At 38.5% G+C, this 22,561-nt stretch overlaps 1 protein-coding gene across 1 annotated transcript in view; it reads right to left on the bottom strand.

The window, feature by feature from the left end:
* Positions 1 to 22,561, bottom strand: part of Cep164 (centrosomal protein 164) — a 47,462-nt gene that overhangs the window by 12,248 nt on the left and 12,653 nt on the right. The window contains exons 4-5 of the mRNA XM_090412517.1: positions 17,113 to 17,275; positions 2,960 to 3,501 (exon numbers count right to left, since the gene is read on the bottom strand). Coding sequence (XP_090268643.1) covers positions 2,960 to 3,501; positions 17,113 to 17,275 — 705 coding nt within the window. The remainder of the gene's footprint in view (positions 1 to 2,959; positions 3,502 to 17,112; positions 17,276 to 22,561) is intronic.

The following is a 22,561-nucleotide window of genomic DNA, read 5'->3' as shown; positions in this document are numbered from 1 at the left end:
ACTTAAAGTCCATAGAAACAAATTATGGGAAGATAAATTAGCCTCCATATCACCTGGTGATCAATCCGTTTGGAAGTTCCTGAGAAACATCAAAAACAAAAACAAATCTCTTCCTCCTCTCAAATCTGACCTGAACATTGTTTACACAGATGCAGAAAAAGCCGAAACTATAGCTAAAAATTTAGAAAAACAGTGTAGCCCTTCATACAATAATCTAAATTTCAATCATATTTACAAAGTCCACCGCCACGTTAGACACGTGTTAAAACGGCCTGATACCTGTACTAGCCAACTCACACCTATTTCCCCAGCTGAAATTTATGACATTATAAAGAATTTAAAGAATAAAAAAGCTCCAGGGCCTGACGGCATCTCCAACAAAGTTATTAAACTGCTACCCCGAAAGGCCATCGTATATCTCACAACAATAATAAATGCTATGTTCAGGTTTAAGTACTTCCCCTCTGCATGGAAGTTGGCAGACGTAGTTCCTATATACAAACCAGGCAAGGATCCTCAGCAGCCTCAAAGTTATCGTCCCATAAGTCTGATATCTAATCTGGGCAAAATAGCAGAAAAAGCTATCCTTTCCAGAATTCAACTTTCAGTAAAAAAATTAAACATCCTTCCTTCAGAACAGTTTGGTTTTTGCCAATTTCACAGTACCACCCAATAAATTCACAGACTAATAGAATTCATTATCACAAGTTATAATTGGCATCAATACACCGGGGCAGTTTTTCTTGATTTAGAGAAGGCGTTTGACAAGTTATGGCACTTTGGACTACTATACAAGTTGATTTTAGCTGGCATTCCATCAGATCTAGTTCAAATTATAAAGTCATTTCTTAGTGACAGACGAATGCAAGTCAAACTAAATGATATATTATCTACCCAACGACGCATCTTGGCAGGAGTTCCTCAAGGGTCCCTTCTGGCACCGATACTTTTCACGATTTACATGGCGGACAATCCGCACAATCCAATGTCATCCATCATTGCCCTATACGCAGACGACACAGCTATACTAGCCAGATCTATTAAACCTCACCTTGTCACCAAGAAACTGCAAGAAAATCTGCAGAGATTAGAGCACTGGTTCTCGGAATGGAGACTGCAAGTAAACCCTCAGAAGAGTATTGCCATGCTCTTCACTAAAAACTCAATACTCCCCAAAGATGATATCTTCCTATTTAATACCAAGATTCCCTGGAAAGCAGAAGCCAAATATCTGGGTGTACTGCTGGACAGAAAACTAACTTTCAGTTCACATATAAAAGCCTCATGTTCAAAAGCATCAAGAGTCATTGCACAGCTTTACCCTCTTATCAATAGGAATAGCAAGCTGGATACCAAAATAAAACTGCTCCTTTATCAACTGTTGATTCGACCCATTATCACTTACGCATCCCCAGCCTGGAGTCACACCTCAAGTACAAATATCCTCAAACTACAGAAAGTGCAAAACAAATGTCTCCGCATGATATTAAACGCACCATGGTACGTCAGAAATGTCCAACTTCACCGGGATACAAATATCCCCTACATCTATTCTTTCCTGCAGTCTTCAGCAGTGAAGTTCTTCTCAGTGTCCTCTTCACATCCAAATGAATTAGTGCAACAAGCAGCAAATTATGATGAAACAGACTTCTCAAAATATAGGAGACCGAAGGCCATCCTACTTCCAAATGAAGATCTCTGAATCGCACCCACTCAGGCAGAGCTCTTAGCTCATAAACGTTTCCTCACACAGTAATCCTTATCAGATAGCAGGGAATAAAAAAGCATTTTGCTTCGCCCTTATAGTCAGCAACGTCTTGCGTCTTGCGTAGTCGAAGAGTAATAGAGGATGGCAGCTAGTGTGTTAGTGTTTCGTATCGTGTATTATTGATGATGAATTGTGAATTTAATTGATATGTTTTAGCGATTTTTTATGTTTATTCATTGTAATAGTAGTTAATAGCTTGCTGTTATAAACAGTCGCTTAATTTTCGTCAGTGCATTATCCAGCGTCAACAGAGTGCTCGATCATCAGAGCAGGTAAGACTTTTATTTCATCTTCAAAAACATTTTTCAGGCCCTCTCCTGTTCCCTGCCCTGTGCAGCACTTGGTGGTTGAAGGGACAAGGCAGATCCTTCCCCCACTTCAAGTCTAGATTTAATTATGGATTCACCATATGAGGATCTCTCTTTCAAAGAACTTCTAGCTTGGGGTGGGGGGGGGGGGGGGTGGGGGGGGGGGGGGGTGGGGGGGGGGGGGGGTGGGGGGGGGGGGGGGTGGGGGGGGGGGGGGGTGGGGGGGGGGGGGGGTGGGGGGGGGGGGGGGTGGGGGGGGGGGGGGGTGGGGGGGGGGGGGGGTGGGGGGGGGGGGGGGTGGGGGGGGGGGGGGGTGGGGGGGGGGGGGGGTGGGGGGGGGGGGGGGTGGGGGGGGGGGGGGGTGGGGGGGGGGGGGGGTGGGGGGGGGGGGGGGTGGGGGGGGGGGGGGGTGGGGGGGGGGGGGGGTGGGGGGGGGGGGGGGTGGGGGGGGGGGGGGGTGGGGGGGGGGGGGGGTGGGGGGGGGGGGGGGTGGGGGGGGGGGGGGGTGGGGGGGGGGGGGGGTGGGGGGGGGGGGGGGTGGGGGGGGGGGGGGGTGGGGGGGGGGGGGGGTGGGGGGGGGGGGGGGTGGGGGGGGGGGGGGGTGGGGGGGGGGGGGGGTGGGGGGGGGGGGGGAGACAGCATGAATCTTTACCAGCAAAAAAAAAAAAAAAAAAAAAACATTCTTTCACCAAGCTGTATCACTGAGATAAGTACTTAGTTACATCCCAATAATTTATATCTGGGGGCAATATAAGTTTTAATAAAGCAAAGCTACATAAGATTTCTTTCGTATTATAATGAGCCTCATGAATAAATTTAATGCTACTTCTTAATTAATATTTAGAAATTAATTTTTGAAAAAAATGAAAAAATTAAACTATACCTGCAATTATTTTCCAAATCATTTAATCTAGTCTCCAGCTGTTTTAAATCACCAACGATGATGTCTCTGTTTTGTGGTTTCCTTTTCTTATGTAAGTACATATCAGTCAATTTTGAACATTTATACTGAATATCATCATCCACAAATGTTTTGTATTCTTTAATTCGATCATAAGTCTCATTGTGATTAATTATAGAGCTTTTTGTATATAGGTCTTTTAAATTATTTCTTGAATCCTCTACCACTTTAAAACATGAATTAACTTCTTCTGTAATATGCTCCAAATGTTTTAAAATTCCATGAATATATTCACACATTTCTGATGATTTCAGAAATTCTTTTTCCTTTACACAATTGTTATACTTCGAGCTAGAGTGATGAGAACCACAACCTTTAAAACAACCATGAACTAGATCAGTTTTATGGTTTGGAAATTTACTTGATTTTATGTCTTGAGATTTATTACTCTGGTGCCATCTTTGAAAATACTGAGAAATCATTTGAAATTCTATCTGCAAATTCAGTACTTCATCCAGGCATTTCTGTAGAGAGGAGGAAAAAAAGAAAGTCATCACATATTAGTAAGAACATAAATCTAAAAGTTATTTGTTTCTAAACATTTTACTACATTAGGAAATAGTTGCTTCTTTTCAAACTGCTCATCAATAAAAGTCAGCTTTGCATAGTAAAGCATAAGGAACCACAGTGTCACCCAATATATTTGCTAGATTGAATTTTCTCTAGAATAGCACTATGCATATAAGGCTTCAGTTGGGACCTTTTTTTTTAATAGTTTGTTATAATGGTGTTTACTATAGTGAGAGTTGACTGTAGCAACAAGTTTATTATAGTGAACTGCCTACAGAACAGCATCAAAGTTCTTCTTCTTATTATTATTTTTACTGCTTTTTCTCCCATCTCAACTTTCCCCACACAAAAGGTTGCAAAACCTATATGATACCAGTTTACATGAACAGGCAAGAGATTAAAGAAAAAGTATAGAGCTAGTGAGGTGTTTCTTGAATAGCTGGTGAATTATAGTCTCTGGAAGGAAAGTAAGGATCAGCTGCCCTAATTAATATTCATCAGCAGATGCTTGTGTTTTCACAGGTAGCAAGGAAAGTGGAGGTATAATGGTGGCAAGGTCAGTGGAACAGCCTCTATGAAAATTTATATAAGCAGTTAAGAGACATAAAGCAGAAAGAGAATATCTAAGAGTGACTAGAGTGAATTATTATTACTACATGGCAACTCCAATGAGTAGAAAGTCTCATCATGTAAGGTCTACGTTAACTGCTATTCACACAATACATATTACACCTAACCTCTTGCAATCCATTCCAGTCATTCACTACTCTTCAAGCAAAAATCTCAAGTTCTTACATCAAGGACAGATTTAAGGTTGCTGCAGTCCTACTAGGCTATAGCTTTTAAAAGGGCCTTGTAATATGAGGTTCTAACTTGTAGCTTGTTGTGCATATGTGTAAATCTGGCACTTCCCCTAGGCTTGCCAGATGTCCCGTATATATATGGGACTGACCCGTATTTTATGTTGAATTTTGCTGTCCTGTATTGTATTTGTAGGGACAGCCTAATGTCCCATATTTTAATGAAAAGATAAAATTTTATGTCAAAAATATTATGTTAAGCAATTATAATTTTCAATATTTTTTTCATATAATCCAACTTAAATTGATTTCTAAGCCATAAAAACTGACAATTTGAGGAAATAATTGTGTTTACAATTTACGGCAGTGGCATGACAGCGACGGTCCCGGTCGCTTTTTATTTAGTATTTTATTTATAATTCTGTACAGATATACTGCATTTCTTATTTTCAAACGTTTCTTATTTGGACATTGTGCGGTGTGGTATCGGTATAGTACGTGGATGTTATTTCAATAATTATTAAAAAATAATATCTCACCTTTTTCGAATGTGTGATATTTGGTTACATAAAATATATAATTAAAGGTAAATTAATTTTTGTTTATTTCCCTAAACCTTTAACAAAAATGAAAGTACGTTTATAACAATGATTATTTGAAAGAATGGATCTGGATCTGGTTTTTCAAAATCTAGCAACCTTACACTTTCCTGGCAAACAACTCCACTTGTGCTCTTAGAGAATACAGAGACAAATGTAAGAAAGCTAAACATTGTGTAAAACTAGTTCAACAAAAGTCATGGGAAGACTTTGGCAAGAACATAGAACATGGCAAAACTGGAGAAAAAGATATCCTTGATGCATGGATTAATTACTTTAAAAAATTGCTAAATGAAACAAGCAGTGACAGCACAGTGATAAAAAACACTAACCAGGCATGCAGTCAGGAATACATATCCATACTTGAAGTAGAAAAAGCCATCAAAAGTCTGAAATGTGGAAAGGCAGCAGGAGTAGATGATATTCGACCAGAAATGCTGAAGTATGGAGGTATAATAGTGTTTTGCAGTTGCTGTACTGCACAGTTCAGAAGGCCTGGACACAGGAACAAATTCCAGATGATTGGAGTAGAACTCTCATAGTACCCATATACAAAAAGGGAAATAAAACTGAATGTGAGAATTACAGAGGTATTTCCCTACTGAGTGTTCCTGGTAAGATTTATGCAAGTATACTTGAGAAATGGTTGAGAAGAATAGAAGGGAAGTTTGGTGAAGAACAAGCTGAATAATATAAGCACGTAAACACAAGAAAGATATTTAATTAGCCAAATATTTCGGTCTGAAAATTGCAGACCATCTTCAGTGGCACTACAAGAACAGTTTTAAAAAATACAAGGTGGAATACTAACAATAGATCATTTAAAAATAGAACAAGCCACGTGATGTTATATCACTAAGTATTAAAGGGAATATTATTAAGCAGAGACATGATTGAAATAAGGATATTAATTAATAATATTAAATAACATAAAATTAATATGAATTAATGAGTTATCCTGATTAGACTTTCCCAGATTTTTGATACAGATATAGTCATTCCGATTCAGGTTGGGACGATGGAGTAATGACACTACACTTTCTTTGAATAAACGTTCAAATTTATAGCGGGATCTATGTAAGAGTCAAGTTTTTGACCAAAGGATGTTGTAGTTAGTTTCAATCCCGTGCTGAGCCAATCCAGATTTTTCAGGTTTCTTGTATATTCTTAGAATTCTAAGAATATACAACAAATAATTCTAAGAAATCTGAGATTTCCTCAGATTTCTTAGAAAAAATTGAAAAATATCTCATTGCAACCTACAGATCTTATGGTGAGCTTTGATATAGAATCTTTATATACAAATGTACATCTCAAGGAGACTTTAAAATTACTGGCTGACATCTTTCCAGGAGACATTATAAAACTATTCGCTTTCTTAATACACTCTGGATATTTCTTATGTCAAAACAAATTTTACAGCCAAGTAGAAGGAACCGCCATGGGAAGTCCTCTCTCTCTCCTGCTTTAGCCAACGTTTATTTAGAACATCTAGAAAAAGTTCTCTTCTCATCTATTTTACCTAAACCATCCTTTTGGGTAAGATATGCAGATGACATCTTTACTATATGGCCTCAACAAAGACCCCTTACCTTCTTTTTTAAACAGTATCAATTCCTTACATCATCGTATAAAGTTTACTATGGAAATGGAAAAAAACAACCAGTTATCATTTTTAGACATTCTCCTCATCTAGTCACCTTCAAATACTCTTACAACTACAGTTTATAGGAAACCAACGTTCAGAGGTCGGTATATTCTTAAAGAATCAGCCCATCATCCTTGTCAAAAAACAGGAATCATAAAATGTCTAATCGGAAGAGCCAAAACTAATTATTCTACTTCTAATTTTCTACAGAAAGAACTTTCTACTATCCAACAACACATGAAACTCAATGGCTTTTCCGAAAAGAGTACACAACATCTTCTCAATTCTTATAATCCACCACTAAACAACAAAGATTCAATACGTCGAGTTCCAATTCCATACATCTCCGGGATTTCAGAACCTATCTCAAGAATTCTGAAGAAATATGAGTTAACAGCTACATATTCACTTATTAATAAATTATCTTCCCATTTTCCTTCTCCTAATCCTCAGGGGCTCACTTTAGTGAGTACGGGTGTGGCAAACCCGAGGTACCTGATGCTGAACCATGCTTTACTTCATGTAATATACATCTGTTATATTATCTGTAGACTGGTCCCTCCTCTTCCTCCCTTGCTTCTTTCTTTCTTCTCTTCTTGCTCCTTCCCCCGAATGCTATTAGAGTATTCGAGGGGAATCTTTCCTATCTTTCTATGTCATTTTGTCTTGTGCTAACAGGACATTATCAAATACTGTAGCATGATCAGGCCATCAAAAAATGTTCATACCGCATTGTCCATCGCGCGGGTTACCAAGGGACGCATTCAGGTTTTAGGCAGAGGGACCCGTTCGAGAAATATGTTACAGTCTCCCTTAGACACCACTCCTCAGCACTCTGCTAGAGGAAACTTCATCAATGGGCCCGCTACCCATTTGGGGAGGTGTTTAGGGGCAGTGCAAAGAAATGGTTCTGCAAAAGGACGGAAATGGCAACGACAACGGCACCAGACTATGGCTTTAGGCAACTGGTCTCTCTGACAGGGAAGGAGTTGGAACTGGTTGAGGAAGCCAAGCACTACTGGCTAGACTTAGTCGGGCTTTCTTCAACCAAGAGGAGAGGCTCTGGAACTGTCGACCTGGATAAGGGGTGGAAGCTCTACTACTCTGGTGTGAGCCCGACAATGTCTGCTCAAGCGGGTGTGGGGTTACTCACAAGCCCCCAGCTGTCAGACTGTGTTTCTGAATGGATCCAATTGGGGGGACGGGTATGTGTGTTAAGGCTTCAGATGAAAAACCATGATTTGGCAGTAGTGCAAGCCTATGCACCTAATCTGGAGTCAGAACACTCTGCCTTCCCAGAGGAAGTGGATGCTGCTTTTGACAGGGTGGCAGACATGGAATCAGTCCTGCTAATGGGTGACTTCAATGCACATGTTGGAACAGATGACCAGACATGGAGGGGTGTGGTTGGGAGGAACGGTGCCCCTGACCTTAACACGAATGGGTTGAAATTATTGGACTTCTGCTGTACAAACAGCCTGTCCATAATGAATACCTTCTTCCAGCACCGAGAAGTCCATAAGTATACCTAGTACAGGGATACACTAGAACAAAGGTCTCTGATTGACTTCTTTATAGTTCAGCAGACCTATTTTCCTCAGTGTTGGACATTCGTGTGAGAAGAGGGGCAGAACTGTCAACTGACCACCACCTTGTTGTGTGCACTCTACGGCTTCAGAAACCAGATGCTACCATCAACGCTGGTAGGCCTAAGCAGCTATACCGCGTGAAATGGGAGACATTGGAAAATGAGGCTGTGAGGAAGAATTTTGCAGATGACATTTCCTCCAGGTTCAAAGAGATCCCCAAGCATACTGCAGATGTTGAGGAGGAATGGAAGCTGTTCAGAACAGCTGTCACTGCCTCTGCACTCTCATGGTGTGGCAGAAAACGGCTCGGCGTGGCAACGGGCAGTGAGAAAAGGACACCTTGGTGGAACCAAGAAGTCCGAAAAACTGTCCGGGCAAAAAAGGAGTCCTACCTAACATGGCTTAGAGTCAGATCACCTGAGATGCGTTTGTAGTATGCTGAGGCACGAAAAGCTGCTGCTAAGGCAGTAAAGACAGCAAAGCAGAAGGCTTGGGAATCCTTTGGAGAAAGATTAGACTCATCCTATGCAAATGCAAACAAAGTATTCTGGCAGACCATCCGCTGCCTTCGAGGGAGGAAATCGTGCACAGCAAGGACAATTAAGGCCTCTGATGGTGCACTTTTAACAACCGAAAAGGATATCCTCCACAGATGGAGGGAATACTTTGAGAGCCTTCTTAACCCGTGTGGCCCAGCAGTTGTGGACATCCAAGAGGTGCAGATCGGGGCAAAGACTAGTCTCACAGCAGAAGAGGTCCATTTAGCAATAAAATCGCTAAAATCGGGCAAGGCTGCTGGCGATGATGAAATTCGGCCCGAAATGCTAAAAGCCTTAAATCGAGACGGTGTTCTATGGCTGACTCAAGTGTGTCAGGTTGCTTTGGTGCTCGCCCAGATATCGAGTCTTTAAATAGGGAGACTAGAAGGATTGCAGTAACTATCGTGGCATCTCTCTGCTCAGCCTGCCTGGGAAAGTGTATGCTAAGTGCTTGGAAAGACGGTGCAGGAGCATAGTTCAGTCAAAGTTACAGGATGAACAATGTGGCTTTCGTCCTGGTAGAAGCACAACTGACCAAATCTTCACTTTAAGGCAAGTCTTTGAGAAATCTTGGGAATATGCCAAGAATGTCTACACGTTTTGTGGACTTGGAGAAGGCATATGACCGGGTTCCTCGGGATAAGCTTTGGCAAGTAGTACAGGAGTATGGAGTAGATGGTCAACTATTAGCTGCCATCAAGTCCCTGTATGAATGCCCAGAGTTTTGTGTCAGGGTAAACAGCACAGTCTGAGCCTTTCACTGTCTCCGTTGGCCTCCGCCAAGGGTGTGTTCTGTAACCCCTCCTTTTCATAATATTTATGGACTGGATTGATAGGCACAGCCGAGGCAGTGAGTGTGTCAGAATTGAAAAATGTAGCATTGGACATCTGCTTTTTGCAGATGACCTCCAGCGGACCCTGGATAGGTTTGTAACTGTTTGTGCAGACGCCGGAATGAAGATCAGTGTGGCCAAAACTGAAACATTTGTGGTCTCAAGACAACCATCCCAGTGCACTCTAAATGTAAGTGGAGTCCCAATGAGGCAGGTGGAGAAGTTTAAATACCTTGGGTCCATATTCACAAATGATGGAAAATGGGACATAGAGCTAGATACTCGAATTGGCTTAGCAAGCTCAATATTGCAGGAGCTTGGCCATTCGGTAGTAGTATTGAAGTGAGAGTTAAGCCAGAAGGAAAAGTTGGCTGTCTTCAATACAGTCTATGTCCCTATCCTCACCTATGGTCATGAGAGTTGGGTAATGAGGGAAAAAATGCGGACACGAATCCAAGCGGCTGAAATGAGGTTCCTTCGAGGGGTTGCGGGGCTGACAAAACTCGACAGAGTCAGAAGCTCTGCAATTCGGGAAACCCTCAATACTCAACCACTGCTTCTCCATGTTGAGAGATCACAGTTATGTTGGTATGGGCACCTGGTCAGAATGCCACAAGAGAGGCTCCCTCAGCAGGCCCGCTTTGCCAAGCCAGAGGGTGGGAGGCCACGTGGTTAAGGCCAAGGACTCGCTGGATAGATTACATCCAAAACCTTGGGTGGACACGTTTGGGAATCCCACCAGAACACCTGAGCTTGGTGACAGAGGATCATGACCATTGGAAGTTCCTCTTGCAACTGTTGCCCCCAGAACCCAATTAGGAAGAGTGGGCCTTGAAGATGTATGTATGTATGTTTCCTTCTCCTAAAGACAAACGCTCAAATTCCCTGCAACTGTGATCTCTCCTATTTTGGACAAACTGGACGCTCTCTTGAAAAAAGAATCCAAGAACATCAATCCTCCATTCATCACAACAAATCCGAAAAATCTGGATTGGCTCAGCACGGGATTGAAACTAACCACAACATCCTCGCCTCTTACATAGATCCTGCTATAAATTTTAACGTTTATTCAAAGAAAGCGTAGAGGCATTACTCCATCGTCCTAACCTGAATTGGAATGACTATATCTGTATCAAAAATCTGGGAAAGTCTAATCAGGATAACTCATTAATTCATATTAATTTTATGTTATTTAATATTATTAATTAATATCCTTATTTCAATCATGTCTCTGCTTAATAATATTCCCTTTAATACTTAGTGATATAACATCATGCGACTTGTTCTATTTTAAATGATCTATTGTTAGTATTCCACCTTGTATTTTTTAAAACTGTTCTTGTAGTGCCACCGAAGATGGTCTGCAATTTTCAAACCGAAATATTTGGCTAATTAAATATCTTTGTTGTGTTTACATGGTCATATTATTCAATCTTTATGTCATAAGTATCCTTAAAATATCAGAAGAACAAGCTGGATTCAGACAAACAGAAGCTGTCAGGATCAGATTTTCACTTTACGACATTTAATTGGGAAATCGTGGGAATATAACAAAGACCTGTAATTAAGTTTTGTAGACCTGCAAAGGTATATGACAAGGTGCCAAGAGAAAAACTATTCAGAACTCTACAATTATATGGTATCAATGGGGCATTATATCAAGAAATACTTACGTCTTTATTTGAGTTGTAAGTCAGCAGTTAGAATTGAAGGAAGTGCAGGAGGAATTAAACATGAAAATAGACAACAGAATCAACAAAGCTGGTAATGGTAGGAAGTGAATTGAATAAATTTATATGGAATAAGAGAGAAAACACTAAATTAGCTGTATACAACATAGTGTTCAAACCAGTTTTAACTTATGGATCTGAGAACTGGGTTAGAAATAAAAACACTTCACCAAAGACTAGAGACTGCAGATATGAGAGTCCTGAGAAAGATAAGGGGTATGAACAGATGGCATGAATGGCAATATCATATTAAAAATGAGAATATTAGGAAAGAACTTGACATTGTTAGTATTCATGAATGTGTTAGCAGAGCTAATCTCAGGTGGTATAAATAGAATGGGAGAGGAAAGATTAGCAAAACAAGTGTTCTCTGCCAGGTTGGCAGGAAAAAGACCCAGTGAAAGACCAAGATATAGGTGGATTGATACAGTTAAAAATGCCTTAGAAGACAGAAATATAAGATCTGATAATGTTGGAGTCTTGACAGATAATAGAGTGATTTGGAGGAAAATTGTTGATAGGAAGTTTGTAATGTATGTAAGTTCTTCATGTAGTGCTATCATAATATCCTGTACACCCCTTGAGGATACATGTCAGGAATTTGATGATGATGATGAAGTAATCTTATGAGCTACTTTGGCAACCTTTGCAACATGTCCTCTAAACTTGAACTCTGTCTACTACAACCCACAAATCTCTAGCTTCATCTATCTCCCGAAGTACAGTTCCATCAATGAGGTACACAACTTATAATCGATTTATCCCGAAGTGCATAACTTGACACTTCTCCACATTAAACTTACACCCATTGTATTTTGCACAAACTAACAGCCTATTTAAATCATGGGAGGGATTGAGCCAGCCTTCCCGTGGAAAAAAGAGCAGGCCTAGATTCCTTCACAACGGTCTTTCTCAGGGCTCTGTGTTATCCCCTATACTTTTTAACATCTACGTGTATGATCTACCTCAAACCAGTTCAAGCAAGTATATGTACACCGATGACCTAGCGATCTTACATCAATCCACCTCCTTTACCAACCTAGAACAACCTTGAATACAGACCTGAACACCCTGAAAGCGTACTTCAAGCAGTGGTATTTGAAGCCAAATCCAAAGAAAACAGTGTCCTCAGTATTTCACCTGTACAATGCAGAGGTGAATTGACAACTCAACCTTTCTGTGGAAAAATGGTAAACACGAGCCTCACCCAAAATACCTTGGAGTGAGCCTGGACAGAAGCCTAACCTATAAAAGGCACATCATCAACCTCTCCAATAAACACCAGACTCTCATAAACCCACCTAGTCTTCGCCTCAAATCTAGAAAACCTCTCTGGTCCATGGACGAACTCTCTTCAGCTACGCTGCCATCAATATCTGACATATAGAGAGAATACTGGTCCAACAATCTCCCAACAAACAGCTTCCTGGTAGAAGATCCCTGTGCTCTGCAACCTGGTTTTGATCTTCCTAGAAAGATTTGGTCATCAATAAACAGGATCAGAACTAGTCAGGGCAGATGTGGCTACCTTCTACATAAATGGAGACTGTCAGATCACCCTTATTGTGATTGTTCTCCTGTGGCTCAGACGATTACTCATATTGTGTAAGACTGCCCAAGGCCCCAATTTCACGGTGGTTGCCTACAGGACATCCACAAGGTGACAGATGAGGCCTTGAATTGGCTTTACAGCCTGGGCCTTGGTATGGTGGTAGCGGTGGTTATGGAGAAAACAGAAGATCACGGTCCTGTCTCACCACGAAGATGTTATTCTCGTAGTCACTCTCACAGTCCTCGTCATATTTTCAGCTGAATTCCTCCTCATGTTAGAAGATGATGATACAATGTGAAATGGGTCCCCTCTAATGGATCAAATTTTCTCACACAAGACACAACTGATCTCTATTTAAACCTCGGATACAGCTACATTTATGCTGTGAAGTGTTGTGAGAACATGCAGCCTTGCCATACTTGTTGCAGCAGGACAATAATTGTCCCTGGCTTGATTACGACAAGTTACTTTTGCTTTATTATTTTTAAAAAAAAGAAAGACTTAAAAAGCAGGTTGTGCCTGAACTTTTATATGTTAAGATTTTCATCATTTGTTTCTGGTAATTGTGATTGTACTTTTCACTTACTAGTTTCATGTAGCCATAAGCATAAATAAATAAATAAATTTAAATCATCCTGCAAGCTCCACATCGCCTTGATTAAATATTACTCTACCATTTTGCAACATCAGCAAACTGAATATTTCCTACGTCATTTATGTAAAAATTACAGTAGTGATCCTAGCAAAGAAGCTTGTGTCAGAATACTAGTCACCTGCTTTTGCCTCGATTCTGCTACGCCATAAAGCATATTTTGATATCTGTCCATCAGCTACTCTCTTATCCACATAACCAGTGTCGTATCCATTCCCAAGTGTTCTAATTTGCATAACAGTTCCAGGTGGTATTCAGTCAAATGCTTTTTGCAAAATCCAGCAGATTCATCATCATCAAATTCCTGCCATGTACCCTCAAGGGGTGTACAGGATATGATAGTACTACATGAAAAAAATTACATCATTACTAACTTCCTATCTACAATTTTCCTCCAAATCAGTCTGTTACTTGTCAAGACTCCAACATTATCAGATCTTATATTTCTATCGTCTAAGGCACTTTGTACCGTATCAATCCACCTATATCTTGGTCTTCCTCTGGGTCGTTTTGCTGCCAACCTGGCAGAGAACACTTGTTTTGCTAATCTTTCCTCGTCCATTCTGTTTAAGTGACCATACCACCTGAGATTAGCTCTGCTAACACATTCCTGGATGCTGACAATGTCAAGTTCTTTCCTAATATCCTCATTTTTAATATGATATTGCCATTGATGCCATCTGTTCATGCCTCTAATCTTTCTCAGGACTCTCATATCTGCGGTCTCTAGTCTTTGGTCAAGTCTTTTACTTCTGACCCAGCTCTCAGATCTATAAGTTAAAACTGGTTTGAACACTATGTTGTATACAGCTAATTTAGTGTTTTCTCTCTTATTCCATATGAATTTATTCAATTGACTTCCCACCATACCAGCTTTGCTGATTCTGTTGTCTATTTCTATATTTAATTTACCATCTTCAGTAAAAATCGTGCCTAAGTAGGTGAAATGTTTTACTTGTTCTACAGGTTCTCCATTCACACCACAGTTGACATTTTCAATGATTCTGCCTATTTTCATTGTCTTTGTCTTTTTATTGCTGACCTTCATACTATATATATTACAACAGCTATTCAATTTAGTCAGAGAATCTTGCAGACTTGTAGTAGATTTATTCTGACCAACATTAACAGTACTTTTACCACCATGCTGGAGATACTGATTGGTTTATAATTTGCTACTGCAGTCTTAGAATCTCCCTTATGTAAGGAAATTATTTTGCCCTCTTTCCACTACCTTGGTAATGCAAGAATTCTTCCATTATTGCCAGTTTTGTTGCACATTCTTGTAAAATGTGAGTTGATATTCCCATCTAATCTCACAGCCATATTTATATTGAGATTCTGCAATATCCTAAGAAGATCCAATTCATCGACCTCTGTTCCCATATCAGTGCCTTCGCATAAGTCAGAGCAGTAACCTCACTTGAATGATGATATACCCTTGCAAAGCGGACATTATTTAGTCAGGTCACATCTAATAGGTCATCTATTTTAGATCATGAAAAGGTATGTGATAAGATTCGAAGGTAAAAAAAAATTGTCTGAAACAGTGAAATTTTATGCTGTAAATAGAAATTTTATACAGATCAATACATACTATGTATATTCATTTCATTGGCCTCGCAGCCAAGTAACTTGGCTTGTGAATAAACTTAATGTCCTGACTGTTAATCCTATCTGTGCGATGGGAAAGGTCTGTCCATTCCATGTATTCTCAGATTAGTTTATCTTGCCATATGAAAAATTCTGCCACCACCACCACCACATGATACCGATGAAAAGTCTTATAAAAGGTTCTTTGCATCCTAAATGGGATTCAAACCTTGATCTTTCCAACTAAAGAGTACTGCATTATCAACTGGGTGACAGATGATCCTATTGTGGACAGTGAATAACATGTTTTTTCCAAAAAAATGGATATTAATGGAAGTCAATTTTCTCTAAACTGAAATATAAACATTTATTTTCTTATAGTTAATAGCTCATTGTTTTTTTTTTTTGTCTATTATCTTTCTTCTTTCCATGAAAAAAACCTCGTTTTTAAAAAATATGAGCTCAACACTTTTTTTTAAACTGACAAAGGCTTCCATTTAAAAATTAATTATGAGAAGTTTTTTAATGACAATGCCTTGTTCAGAATGTAAAAATATATGAAGAATATATACAAGAGGGGGAATCTGGAAAATTCCGATAAACACCTAGAACAAAACTGATATTAAATTTGTATTTGTAATAATTTGTTCTTTTTCTTTATTGTGGTTATATCAATTACTTTAATATCATTTTTGTTCTAGGTGCTTATCAGAATTTTCCAGCCCCTGTCATATATATGGCCATATGAAGTAATCTGAGTGACAGACCCAGGTTTAAAATAGCAGTAATGTTGGAAAGAAATTTGTTTTATACAAGGGAACAGTGTCACTAACTGAAATATCAGTATAAGGACAGTAATGACTAAACTGGCTAAAATATTGCTGTTGCATGTAATGTTTTTGATTTTGCTGATGCAGTATTGTCTATTTCAATAAACAGCAAGAAAAACCTCAACAACAATATTTCAGTATTCTGATATTAGAGCTGTTATTCACTGATTTGGTCCTTTAACAGCCACTCAGCCATTTTGAGAGCTGTAAAACAAGAAAAAAATATGAAGTTCATTGAGAGTTTATTTTTCACTTGGTTAGACTATAATAAGTTTAGTTTAATCCTTTATCCAAGTGTGAGCAAACAAAGTTTGCACCTGAAAGTATCTTCAGGACTGAGCTAAGGTGGTGCAACACTAAGGCAACTCGTGGCAAGGAGTGATGATAGCTTTCTCCACCTTTGTCATGAGTTGCCTTGGATAGTCTGGGTAGTCGCCCTTCCCTTAATGCATAACATTATACATATCCGCAAGGAGATGTGTTTTGCATTATGGGAGATACTGAGATAGGAGTGTTGGTAGCTTGCTCCACCTTTGCAAGGAGTCGCCCCGTTGTGTTGTGAAGTGTTGTACCACTTTATCCCAGCCCTGAAGATACTTTCAGGCGCAAACTTTGTTTGCTCACACTTGGATAAAGGATTAAACTAAACTTATTATAGTCAAACCAAGTGAAAAATAAACTCTCAACATCTTTCTCTGAATTCGGAGTAATTTAATAATAAGGTTGTACACTTTTTGGCAACTCCTATAGGTGGGGATGACCTCTCATTGCTTCTGCCTTGGTGTCTCCACTACTGGACCTGGCTCCCACTGACGAGACCTCAATAAAGGTTGAAACCGGTCTGGGTAGTGGCCCTTGCCTTAATGCATAGCATTACACATATCCGCAAGGAGATGTGCTTTGCATTATGGGAGATACTGAGATAGGAGTGATGATAGCTTTCTCCACCTTTGCCACGAGTTGCCTGGTGTTGCACCACCTTAGCTCAGTCCTGTAGATACTTTCAGGCACAAACTTTATTTGCTCACACTTGGATAAAGGATTAAATTAAACTTATTATAAAATATGAACTTCCTTCACAAATGGAAGGTAAATAACATGTTACACAAAAACTTAATGATACATTTTTCCCTCCCATTTAGACAACTCCACAACTTAATGTACAGAAATATTTACAAATGTTAATTTCATTCCCTTTACCTTTGGATTGTCATCAGAAATTTTAGAAAACAGATTTGTGTTTTTAATGCACTTTGCTCTCTCTAAATCAACTAGTGTGCGGAAATGTATATCAGCAGGGTGCTCCCACATTGCTTCCTTTGTAACACTGTTATAGAAGTAAATACGACCATTTTCATCCTCTCTGTTAAGGGAAAAAATACATATAATAAAATTAATGTGCTGTTAAATTATAAATATTTATTCAGATCTAACAAGGAATGTTTACTACTCATTGTAATCTGAAGTTCAATTCATATAACAAAGAAAATGAACCAAAATTCTTTCATTAAAGATTTTAAAAAGGTTCTGACAGCCTTTTGGCCAAAACAGATGCTAATCAATCCTGATTACCATCTGCACTCTCCAACCAGAAGACTGTGAATTTAAATCACACTGTAACATGGGTGTTTGTGAAATGTCTTTAGATGCAAGTCTATTTCAGCAGACAAATATTACCAAATATCAATTTTAAAATTTCTCTGTTTCATATAATACTAGTATTGGGAACAAGGTGAAGACTAGTTCATATGTGTTTAGGCTTATGTGCTGTAGCTTAATAGAGTGAAACGGCACTGACAAAGGAATAAAATGTTATTTTATTCTTCCAATATTTCTTCTCAGTCACTGAGACATCATCATGGAGTACAATATGAGACTTGTGACACACACACACACACAAAGGCAACACAAAACTGAATGAAACACATTGCCAAAAGACTAGATTCCTAATTAGGTGAGATGCCTGTTGCTGGCCTAGGATGTAAATTTGGATCACAAAGTCTTAGCATTTCCCATATCTTGGGAAGTTTAATGCAACCATATTTATTTAAATTAGGCTGATTTCTGAGAGGCATCTGCAGGTTCCAAAAATAGTCTTTCTCTTGTAAATTTACTGCAATGAGCCAGTAAAAGTTGGTCAATTGGTAGAGCCTCTGCTACTAATGGCTCACGCAAAAAGTTAAGCAAGTTTGAGCATGGTTAGTAGTTGGAAGGAGTAAATCGTTCAATGCTGTTGACACACTCTCCCTCAATGAGTCTTTGGACTCCCTGGAGGTGTTACATAATAATATCTAAAGCATGGATCTAGAAACCTGATTGACCATAGTCATGATTGCAGATGTATTTTGTGTTTGTCCGTATGGATGTTAGCTGATCTTCCTGTCTGTCCATAGTAGGCCAACTTGTAAGAATAGGGCACTTTATATACTCCAGATGCAGAGAGAGAGAGGAGCTGAATTTTAGTAGAACATAAGCGAAGCAAGTTTTCAGTGGAGCTTGAAAGCCATGCAGAGATTTTATTTCTTTAAGACTCTATATATTTTTTCTGATGTGCCTCAGACATAGAGGATGATAATAGCATTGCTAAAATCTTTCTGAAGAGAAGAAGGTAGAGGATTGGGGAAAGGATTGCTTATTTTTTTTTTGATGCTGTGAGAACTGTAGCTGTTTAGATAAGGAAGATAAGACAGTGAGAAGACTTACTGGAACAAAGGTTATGGGCTCTATTGATTAGTGCTTTAATAATACAGGGGGAAGGGTGTGATTGGAAAGTTTGTGAATGTATTTGCCTATGTGGTATTTTAAGGCTAAACTATTATTACTTTCTTTTCCCATAGTAAACTGGATTCTAGGGTGAAAACTATAAAGTGTAATGTGTCTGGGCAATGAGGCCAAATGGAGAATACATCATCCACATATCTTAACCAGATAGAAGGTTTGAGAGGGATTGAATCAAGAGCTTGTTTTTCAAAATATTCCATAAAAAAATTGGCAAGGAATGTAAAAGAGAAGAACCCATAGAAGTACCCTCTCTGTTTATATATTTTTTGTCCATGAGAAATATCCAGAATAGATAGCAAAGGAAAACAGATCAGTAATATCAAGAGGAGGGGGGGAAAAACTTTCTTTCTGTATTATGGATACTGTGATACTACACAGATTAGTTTACATTATTACTAATCTCCTGTGAACAATTTTCCTTCATATTGGTCTATCACTTGTCAGCACTCTAATATAGTCAGATCTCATATTTCTACTGCTGACTGCATCAATCCACCAAGATCTTGGTCTTTCTCCTGGACTTTTTCCTGCCATTTTGGCATCAAACTTCAGTTTGGTTTCCCATTCTGTTTAAGTGGCCATCTAATATTATTTCTGCTCACATTCTTGAATGCTAACAGTATCAAGTTACTTCCTAATATCTTCATTTTTAATATGATTCCACCATTAATGTCATTTGTTCACTATTTTAATTTTTCTCAGAACTCTTATGTCTGTAGTCTCTAGTTTCAAGTGCTTTATTTCTAACCCAACTCTCAGATCTATAATTTTGAGCATTTGTATACTAATAGTTTAGTATTTTGGCTAATTTTTCTCTCATTTCATATAAACTTATTCAACTAGCTCTCCACTATATCTTTGCTTATTCTGTTGTCTATTTCCATATACAATATGTCATCTTCACTAGAAGTTATGCCTAAATAGCTGAAAAATTTTACTTGTTCTGTACCATCTTCACTATACATGGAGTCAGTGGCGCACTTAGGATTTAATCTTGGAGGGGGGCCCTAGTACTCAAGATTTAATCTTGGGGGTGGGGGGGAGTTGAGTAGATGTTTTACGAATACACACTATGCATTGCACATGACCTATTACTGAGCATCTGCAGTGATCACCAATATATGACAAGTAGCATAGAAATAGAAACAACATAAATAAAAAAAATGAATTTTAATTAGGAAAAGATTTTTGGAAAATTTTCTAGTGTTTATTTCCTTTTTTCTTTTGGGGGGGGGGTGCCAGGGCCCCTTGGCTACCTCCTGGTGCATCACTGCATGGAGTTGAATTTTTTCCATGTTCCTGCCTATTTTCATAGTTTTGGTTTTTTTATCACTGATTTTCATGCCAAATTTGTTACAGCTATTATTCAATTTAGTAAAGAATTATGGCAAACTGACCTGGATTTGATTATAGAAGTACAGCATCATCTGCATAAAGTGAGCTAAGTATGATATCTCCCATTTTGATAACAAGTTTAATGCCATATTCTTCATTAATGTGATTCGTACAGATGATAAGAGCAAAAAGAGAGAGAGAGAGAGTACAGTAGTGCACCCTTGTCTTGCATCTGATTTCACATCAAATCATTTTACTGTACATTCCTTCAATTTTAATTGCTGACTTACAAATTAAATGTGGACTATGTATTTTATAAAATGCCCTATCTATACCATGTAATTGCAGTATTTCTTTTCTCTTGACATCTTGTCATATGCCTTATGACAAGATGACATAAGGTGGATTTCGCAACTATTTGTCTTAAAATGAAAAAAATGAAAATGACTGTCTCTATCTGGCTTGAACCCAGGTTGTTCTTCTCTAGGTTTCTCTTTGACAAATTTTCTTAGCATCTTCTCAAGTATGGCTACATAAATTCTTCTATGACTACCAAGATGTCACATCTATATTTCTTCATTTCTTCTTGAAGTAACTGCAATTTTATAGTTGCCCATAGTGTACAGACATTCCATGTACCTATTGATATTCCATCCTTTATAGGCTTGAGTTTTATTCTTTTGTCTTTGTTTTCAGTAGCTGATTTTTTGATCCAACCCTGATTGCTCGATTGGGGACGAAGACCTTCTTTGACCGGGCGACGTCCGAGCCTTCTTCCAGAGGAAAAAATGTAGGAAAGCTAAATTATGTTTAAAAGCAACCAAACTTAAAAAAAAGTTATGTTCGGTTTCTAAAGAAAGATTTCCAGATAATGTAAAAACAAAATAAAAATATTAAAAAAATAAATAAAGCAAAAAAAAAACTAAACTTAGCCCATCCACAGTACTCATGTACTATAGATTTGCAAACTTTTGTGTATTGGATTAAAAAAACACTGAACATTTCAGAAAGAATATATAGGTGATAAACATTATGAAGTTGCAAACTATTTTGGGGCTACTAAAAATTCTTCCCATGCAAATAAAACTGAATATGAGAATTATCAGTTTTCCTTACTGGATGATCTAGGAAAAATTTATACAAGAATATTTAAAAGAAAAGTTAAGCATAATTAATGAAGAGAAAGCTGGTGAACAAGCTGAATAAGCTATACCAAAGAAAAGAGGTAGGTGGAATGAAAAAGGAAAAGAAGATGGTTTACTAAGTTTGAAGCTGAACTGTGTATAAATGTTGACTAGCAGGGCACTCATATTTTTACATACTTAGAGTAAAGGAAGATTGATGGTAGCCAATTAGGTGGAGAAATGCCCCTGAAAACAGAAAAGGCATAAATAAGGTAGAAACATACATAGAAAATGGAGTGTATCAGCAAAAGAGAGAGAGGTCATCCATTAAGCAATCTATCCTCTTCTGGATAGCACAGGGCATTTTAGGGAGATTTCTGATACCCAAAATGTGAAAACAGAATTCTGCAGTTAGACAGATTTGGAATTTCTATGGTGTTAGCATTGTACAGGTGAGTAGTAGTGACTCAAACAGAAGAGGACATGAAGTTTTTTGGAGAATGAGGAGACTATGGATGTGATATGTTTGTGTCAGGAAATGCTAGAGATATAAATCACCCCAAAAAAGATATATATGATCTTGACTGAAGCTGTAATATTACTAAAAGGTAAGGGGAAGTGAATTGATATCTTTATTTTAAGAAACAGATGGGACTGTATTTTGCTAGCACTGAATTCTATTGGATTGTCCTCACTCCACTGGAGAATTGCAAGATCAGCATTTAAGTCATTGGGAATGGAAGATCTTAAAGCTGCATTTGAAAACTATAAGGGTCATCAAATGAATATGAGAATGCAGCATACCATCATCAACAAAACAATGGATAGGATATGAGGTTAGCGAGAAAAGAGTATTAACATTTCAGAAAGAATATATAGGTGATAAACATTATGAAGTTGCAAACTATCCAACATGCCATGTTGCAATTACCATGAAATCATTGTATCATTTTATGGTAATTTAAATTTAGTACGTAGTTCTCTATGCCAGACCTGATGAAATGCCATCAAAATATCAAGAATAATCACACACGTTCCTTCATATCTTTTCCACAACTTGTCTTCTAAGGTGGATAAGTTTGGCTAGGGGATCTCCTGTAGGGCAAGAGTGGCAAAATCCATACTAATTTATTCATGCTGATAATTTATCAGCATGAATGCTGCACAGTGATCAACATTCATACTAATAAATTATGTAGACTAGAACTGTATTAAGAATAATTACTTTAATTTCCTGAAATTTTTACCTTCATATTAAAGTCATTACCTGCAGTATGCACACACGACAAGCTACATTACATTTAAAACAGTATTCCAAAGTGACAACGATTTGATCAACCATAATTCTACTGACCTGACCTCTAGTAGGAGCGAAAAAACCCTACATCAAAGCTATATCCTATTTATAA

The sequence above is a fragment of the Typopeltis vanoorti genome, chromosome 23 (assembly GCF_054136105.1).
Source record: "Typopeltis vanoorti isolate ZY-2024b chromosome 23, IOZ_Tvanoo_1.0, whole genome shotgun sequence".
In the NCBI taxonomy this organism is placed as follows: domain Eukaryota; kingdom Metazoa; phylum Arthropoda; class Arachnida; order Uropygi; family Thelyphonidae; genus Typopeltis; species Typopeltis vanoorti.
This window is presented reverse-complemented; position numbering and strand designations above follow the sequence as displayed.